The sequence below is a fragment of the Passer montanus genome, unplaced genomic scaffold (assembly GCF_014805655.1).
Source record: "Passer montanus isolate IOZ18808 unplaced genomic scaffold, ASM1480565v1 scaffold895, whole genome shotgun sequence".
NCBI classification, from domain to species: Eukaryota; Metazoa; Chordata; class Aves; order Passeriformes; family Passeridae; genus Passer; species Passer montanus.
The window spans coordinates 1-7,292 of record NW_024374312.1 but is presented as its reverse complement, the minus strand read 5'-3'; the positions used below and the strand labels follow the sequence as shown (position 1 = coordinate 7,292).

General features: G+C 52.3%; 1 protein-coding gene across 2 annotated transcripts; it reads left to right on the top strand.

Annotated features, from left to right (window-relative positions):
* Positions 1-1,943: 1,943 nt before the first annotated feature.
* PAF1 (PAF1 homolog, Paf1/RNA polymerase II complex component) lies at positions 1,944-6,368 on the top strand. Of its 2 annotated transcripts, XM_039733856.1 has the most exons (5): positions 1,944-1,962; positions 2,320-2,454; positions 3,161-3,264; positions 5,674-5,790; positions 6,203-6,368. In XM_039733856.1, the coding sequence occupies exons 2-5, from the start codon at positions 2,431-2,433 to the stop codon at positions 6,333-6,335; spliced, it is 378 nt and encodes a 125-aa protein (XP_039589790.1). In that variant the 5' UTR covers positions 1,944-1,962; positions 2,320-2,430; the 3' UTR covers positions 6,336-6,368. The 2 variants fall into 2 exon arrangements, with proteins under 2 accessions (XP_039589790.1, XP_039589789.1); XM_039733855.1 differs by lacking the exons at positions 1,944-1,962; positions 2,320-2,454; positions 3,161-3,264 and adding exons at positions 3,909-4,062; positions 4,612-4,715 and having other exon boundaries at positions 6,203-6,363.
* Positions 6,369-7,292: the final 924 nt, after the last annotated feature.

The window sequence follows — 7,292 nt, the reverse complement described above, 5'->3', positions numbered from 1 at the left end:
AACCGCCCCAAATCACCCCAAAATCACCCTGAAAAAAACAGCCCCAAAACCGGCCAAAAACTGCCCAAAAACGGCCCCAAAACTGCCTCAAAACCACCCTAAAACAGCCCAAAAACTGCCCCATGGACCTCATCAACCCGGATACCTACAGGATAGACCCCGGGGGTGAGCCCAAAACTGCCCCAAAACCGCCCCGAATCACCCCAAAACAAACAGCCCCAAAACTGCCTAAAAACGGCCCAAAAACGGCCTAAAACAGCCCCAAAACTGCCTCAAAACCACCCTAAAACAGCCCAAAAACTGCCCCATCGACCTCATCAACCCGGATACCTACAGGATAGACCCCGGGGGTGAGCCCCAAAACCGCCCCAAATCACCCCAAAATCACCCCGAAACAAACAGCCCCAAAAACGGCCCAAAACCAGCACCAAACAGCCCTGAAACCACCCTAAAACTGCCCTAAAATCACCCAAAAACTGCCCTAAAACCACCCAAAACTGCCCCATCGACCTCATCAACCCTGACACCTACAGGATAGACCCCGGGGGTGAGCCCAAAACCGCCCCAAATCACCCCAAAATCACCCCAAAACAAACTGCCCCAAAAACTGCCTAAAAACGGGCAAAAACTGCCCAAAACCAGCACCAAACAGCCCTGAAACCACCCAAAAACTGCTCCAAAACCACTCCAAACAGCCCAAAACCACCCAAAAACTGCCTCAGGGCTCTCCTAAAATCGTCCTAAAAGAGCCCCAAAACTGCCTCAAAATCACCCCAAACCCTCGCTCTGACCCCAAATCCCCCATCCTGACCCCAAATCCCCGTTCTCACCCCAAACCCTTTGAGCTGACCCCAAACCCCCCACTCTGACCCTAAATCCCCCCATTCTCACCCCAAACCCCCCACTCTGGCCCCAAATCCCCGTTCTCACCCCAAATCCGGGCTGGTTTTGGGTCTGTTTTTGGGGTGAGTCTGCCCTGATTTGAGTCTGGTTTTGGGGCAGTTTTGGGGCTGGTTTTGGGTCCATTTTGGGTCCGTTTTGGGCTGTTTTGGGCTGTTCTGGCTCTGTTTTGGGGCAGTTTTTGGGGTGTTTTTGGGCTGTTTTGGCTCTGTTTTTGGGGTGGTTTTTGGGGCGGGTTTTGGGCTGTTTTGGGGCTGTTTTGGGGCAGTTTTTGGGGTGGTTCTGGGCTGTTCTGGCTCTGTTTCTGGGCTGTTTTGGGGCAGTTTTTGGGCTGGTTTTGGGCTGTTTTGGGGCTGTTTTGGGGCAGTTTTTGGGCTGTTTCTGGGCTGTTTCGGGGCAGTTTTTGGGGCGATTTTCGGGCGATTTTCGGGCGGTTTTGGGCTGGTTCTGGGCCGTTCTGGGGCAGTTTTTGGGGCTGGTTTTGGGCAGTTTTTGGGCTGGTTCTGGGCTGTTTTTGAGGCTGTTTTTGGGGCTGTTTTGGGGCAGTTGGGGCTTTTGGGGGAAATTCTGGGGGTTTGGGGCTTTCTGGGGCTTTTGGGGCTTTTGGGGTTCTTTGGGAGCAGTTTTGGGGTTTTTGGGGAGATTTCTGGGGTGGTTTTGGGGATGTTTTTGCGGTGATTTTGGGATGTTTTTGGGGACTTTTTGGGGTAATTTTGGTGATGTTTTTGGGGTTTTTTGGGGATTTTTGGGGGGATTTTTGCAGATTTTTTGATGATTTTTTGGGAGTTTTGGGAGAATTTTTTGGGGGATTTTTGGGGATTTTTTGGAATTTTGGGGAATTTTTTTGGGATTTTTGGGGGGATTTTTTTCGGTGATTTTTGGGAGGAGTTTTTGGGGGTTTTAGGCTGTGTTTGGGGGTGATTTTGGGGAGGGTTTTGGGTTTTTTCCAGGTGTTTTGGGGGTGATTTTAGGGGATTTTTGGGGAGGGATTCAGGTGTTTCTTGGGGCTGATTCTGGGCGTTCCTGGGGCTGATTTTGGGGTGATTTTGGGGAGGATTTGGGGTTTCTTTGGGGCTGTTTCTGGGGGTTCCTGGGGCTGATTTTGGGGAGGGTTTTGGGTTTTTTCCAGGTGTTTTGGGGGTGATTTTAGGGGATTTTTGGGGAGGGATTCGGGTGTTTCTTGGGGCTGTTTCTGGGGGTTCCTGGGGCTGATTTTGGGGAGGGTTTTGGGGGTTCCTGGGGCTGATTTTGGGGTGATTTTGGGGAGGATTTGGGGTTTCTTTGGGGCTGTTTCTGGGGGTTCCTGGGGCTGATTTTGGGGAGGGTTTTGGGGGTTCCTGGGGCTGATTTTGGGGTGATTTTGGGGAGGATTTGGGGTTTCTTTGGGGCTGTTTCTGGGGGTTCCTGGGGTTGTTTTGGGGTTTCTTTGGGGCTGTTTTGGGGTTTCTTCGGGGCTGCTTGGGGCTCACCCCGCTCTCCCTGCAGATCTCTCAGCACTACAGCAAGCCCCGGGTGACCCCCCTGGAGGTGATGCCCGTGTTCCCCGACTTCAAGGTGATTTTGGGGCTCCCCAGCCCTGTTCACCCCTGAGCTCCAATTTCCTCCCCAAAATCCCATTTTCCCTCCTAGATCCAAAATCCCTTTTTTCCCCCCCAAAATCCCAAATATTCCCCCCAAAAATACCCAATTTTACCCTCAAAATCCAATTTTCCCTCCCCAAAATCCCATTTTCTTTCCCCAAAGTCCTGTTTTCCCTACTAAATCCCTTTTCCCCCTCAAAATCCCCAATATTCCTCCCCAAATCCCCATTTTCCACCCCCCAGTTTTCCCCCCACTCTCCTGTTCCCTCCCTCTTCCTATTCCTCCTCCCACCCCCTGATTTTTTCTGTTTTTCCCCATTTTTTTCTGTTTTTCTCCCATTTTTTCCCATTTCCCCCCTGCCTTTTTCCCTATTTTCCCTCATTTTTTCCCCTATTTTCTCCCATTTTTCCCCATTTTTTTCCCGTTTTTCTCAATTTTTTCCTGTTTTTACCCCAATTTTTTTTCTGTTTTTCCCCATTTTTTCCCCATTTTTCCCTCCCATTTCCCCCCATTTTCCCCCCGATTTTTCTCCAATTGTTTTTCTGTTTTTTCCCCATTTTTCCCCGTTTTTCTCAATTTTTCCCCATTTTCCCCCATTTTCTCCCCATTTTCCTCTTTTTTTTCTGTTTTTTCCCCCATTTTTGCCCTGTTTTGCCCAATTTCCCCGTTTTTCCCCCAGATGTGGATCAACCCCTGTGCCCAAGTGATCTTCGACTCCGACCCGGCCCCCAAGGACACCTCGGGGGCGGCGGCGCTGGAGATGATGTCCCAGGCCATGATCAGGTCCCAAAATCCCCCAAATTCACCCCAAAATCCACCCCAAAAACCCCAAAATCTGGAGATGATGTCCCAGGCCATGATCAGGTCCAAAATCCCCCAAATTCACCCCAAATCCACCCCGAAATGACCCCGATTTGGGGGATTTTGGGCTGTTTTTTGGGCTGACTCTGGTCTCGTTTTGGGCTGGTTTTGGGGGTGATTTTGGGTTGTTTTTGGTGCTGATTTTGGGGTAATTGTGGGCTGATTTGGGGCTGTTTTTGGTGCTAATTTTGCGCTGATTTTGGGGTAATTTTTGGTGCTGATTTTGTGGATATTTTGGGCTGTTTTTTGTGCTGATTTTGTGCCATTTTTGGTGCTGATTTCGGGGTAATTTTGGGCTGATTTGGGGCTGTTTCTGTGCTGATTTTGCACTGGTTTTGGGGTAATTTTGGGCTGTTTTTGGTGAGGAGTTTTTGGGGGTTTTAGGCTGTGTTTGGGGGTGATTTTGGGGAGGGTTTTGGGTTTTTTCCAGGTGTTTTGGGGGTGATTTTAGGGGATTTTTGGGGAGGGATTCAGGTGTTTCTTGGGGCTGATTCTGGGCGTTCCTGGGGCTGATTTTGGGGTGATTTTGGGGAGGATTTGGGGTTTCTTTGGGGCTGTTTCTGGGGGTTCCTGGGGCTGTTTTGGGGTTTCTTTGGGGCTGTTTTGGGGTTTCTTCGGGGCTGCTTGGGGCTCACCCCGCTCTCCCTGCAGATCTCTCAGCACTACAGCAAGCCCCGGGTGACCCCCCTGGAGGTGATGCCCGTGTTCCCCGACTTCAAGGTGATTTTGGGGCTCCCCAGCCCTGTTCACCCCTGAGCTCCAATTTCCTCCCCAAAATCCCATTTTCCCTCCTAGATCCAAAATCCCTTTTTTCCCCCCCAAAATCCCAAATATTCCCCCCAAAAATACCCAATTTTACCCTCAAAATCCAATTTTCCCTCCCCAAAATCCCATTTTCTTTCCCCAAAATCCTGTTTTCCCTACTAAATCCCTTTTCCCCCTCAAAATCCCCAATATTCCACCCCAAATCCCCATTTTCCACCCCCCAGTTTTCCCCCCACTCTCCTGTTCCCTCCCTCTTCCTATTCCCCCCTCCCACCCCCTGATTTTTTCTGTTTTTCCCCATTTTTTCCCCATTTTTCCGTCCCATTTTTCCCCCATTTTCCCCCCGATTTTTCTCCAATTGTTTTTCTGTTTTTTCCCCATTTTTCCCCGTTTTTCTCAATTTTTCCCCATTTTCCCCCATTTTCTCCCCATTTTCCTCTTTTTTTTCTGTTTTTTCCCCCATTTTTGCCCTGTTTTGCCCAATTTCCCCGTTTTTTCCCCCAGATGTGGATCAACCCCTGTGCCCAAGTGATCTTCGACTCCGACCCGGCCCCCAAGGACACCTCGGGGGCGGCGGCGCTGGAGATGATGTCCCAGGCCATGATCAGGTCCCAAAATCCCCCAAATTCACCCCAAAATCCACCCCAAAAACCCCAAAATCTGGAGATGATGTCCCAGGCCATGATCAGGTCCAAAATCCCCCAAATTCACCCCAAATCCACCCCGAAATGACCCCGATTTGGGGGATTTTGGGCTGACTCTGGTCTCGTTTTGGGCTGGTTTTGGGGGTGATTTTGGGTTGTTTTTGGTGCTGGTTTTGGGGTAATTTTGGGCTGATTTGGGGCTGTTTCTGTGCTGATTTTGCACTGGTTTTGGGGTAATTTTGGGCTGTTTTTGGTGCTGGTTTTGGGGTAATTTTGGGCCGATTTTGGGGCTGACTCTGGTCTCGTTTTGGGCTGGTTTTGGGGGTGATTTTGGGTTGTTTTTTGGGGCTCATTTTTGGCTGATTCTGGGGTGATTTTGGGGCTGGTTTGGTGCTGATTTTGGTGCTGTTTTTGGGGTGATTTTGGGGTAATTTTGGGCTGATTCTGGGCTGTTTCTAGGCTGAGTCTGGTCTGGGTTTTGTGCTGTTTTTGGGGTAATTTTTGGTGCTGATTTTGCGCTGATTTTGGGGTATTTTTTGGTGCTGATTTCGGGGTAATTTTGGGCTGATTTGGGGCTGTTTGTGTGCTGATTTTGCACTGGTTTTGGGCTGGTTTTGGGGTAATTTTGGGCTGGTTTTGGTGCTGTTTTTGGGGTAATTGTGGGCTGATTTGGGGCTGTTTTTGGTGCTGATTTTGCGCTGATTTTGGGGTATTTTTTGGTGCTGTTTTTGGGGTAATTTTGGGCTGTTTTTGGTGCTGATTTTGTGCCGTTTTTGGTGCTGTTTTTGGGGTAATTTTGGGCTGTTTTTGGTGCTGATTTTGTGCCGTTTTTGGTGCTGTTTTTGGGGTAATTTTGGGCTGATTTTGGGGTATTTTTTGGTGCTGATTTTGGGGTAATTTTGGGCCGATTCGGGTCACCCAGGGGGATGATGGACGAGGAGGGGAACCAGTTCGTGGCCTATTTCCTGCCCGTGGAGGAGACGCTGCGCAAGCGCAAGCGGGACCAGGAGGAGGACGTGGACTACGCCCCCGAGGACGTGTAGGGGCCCAAAACCCGGGGGGGCCCCAAAACCCGGGGGGGGCCCCAAAACCCGAGGAGAATCATAAAAAAATTTTTAAAAAATTATTGGGGGGTTTGAGAGCTCTGGGGGCTCCTGGGAAATGAAAAACCTGCAGCGAATCCCGGGGGGATTTGGGGGAAAATTGGGGATTTGGGGAGGGGGTTTGGGATTGGGGAGGGGTCTTTGGGATTGAGGGGAGTCCCTTGAGATTGGGGGGGTCCCCTGAGTCCCCCCAGGGGGGGCTTTGGGTGCAGTTCTGGGGGTCCCAAATCCCTGCCAGGAGCGACCCCGACGCCCCCGAACTCGGGGAGGTTTTGGGGGTCCCCGTCGGGATTTGGGGGCGTTCTCGGGGGTCCCGCGGCCCCGCCCCGACCCCCCCGGCCCCCCCAGGTACGACTACAAGATCGCCCGGGAGTACAACTGGAACGTGAAGAACAAGGCCAGCAAGGGCTACGAGGAGAATTATTTCTTCATCTTCCGCGAGGGCGACGGCGTCTACTACAACGAGCTGGAGACGCGGTGAGCGGGACTGGGACACACTGGGACAAACTGGGGGAGACTGGGACAGACGGGGACAGACTGGGCCCCCTCCCCTGCCCCATCCCCCCATTTGGGGGGGGTCTCAGCCCTCTGAGGACCCCCCCCCTCCCCGGGCAGACGAGGAGCGGCCGAAGGGCAGCGAGAGCGAGGAGGAGGAGGAGGAGGCCGAAGGCTCTGGCTCGGGCTCGGAGCGCGGGGGCGGCTCCGGGCGCAGCGAGGATGAGGAGGAGGAGGAGGAGGAGGCCGAAGGCTCCCGGGGGGGCCGCCGGGGGGGCAGCGACGCCGCCCGGGCCGCGCGGGACCAGGAGGAGATTTTCGGCAGCGACAACGACGAGGAAGAGGAGGAGGAGGAGGAGGAGGAGGAGGAAGAGGAAGAGGAAGGCAGCGAGGGGGGGGGCGCGGCGCCCCGCAGCCCCCAGCTCAGCCCCAGCGAGGAGGAGGAAGAGGAGGAGGAGGAAGAGGAGGAAGAGGAGGAGGAGGAGGAGAGCGCCAGCGATGGCTCCGAGTCCTCCAGCGAGTGAGGAGGGGGGGAACCCAAACCCCCTCCTCAAATTACCCAAAATTTCCCCCAAAAAACCCCACAAATTCCTCAAATTCCCAAAAATCCCCCCAAATTCTCCCCAAAATCCCCTCAAATTCCCCCAAATTGCCGCCAAAAATCCCCACAAATCCTCCCAAAATTTCAAATCCCCCAAAAATCCCCTCAAATTCTCCCAAAATCCCCTCAAATTCCACAAAATCCCCAACCCCCCCCCAGTCCCCCCAGCCCCGTTTTGGGGCAGAAAGTGGCAGCTCGGGGCGGTTTTTGTCTTTAATAAGGTCAATGGTTTCCAGCCATGTCATAACAAAAGGATTCATAATAAAAGTATCTAAAATAACGATTTTTTTGTCTTTTTCTATTCCGGGGGGGCTACAAAGGGGGGGGGTGTGTGGAGGAGGG

Coding starts and splice junctions, on each gene's coding strand:
- PAF1 (XM_039733856.1), top strand. CDS start 2,431: ATGCCCGTGTTCCCCGACTTCAAG. Junction 3,265..5,673: donor ATGTCCCAGGCCATGATCAG/GTCCCAAAATCC, acceptor CGGGTCACCCAG/GGGGATGATGGACGAGGAGG. Junction 5,791..6,202: donor GACTACGCCCCCGAGGACGT/GTAGGGGCCCAA, acceptor CGGCCCCCCCAG/GTACGACTACAAGATCGCCC.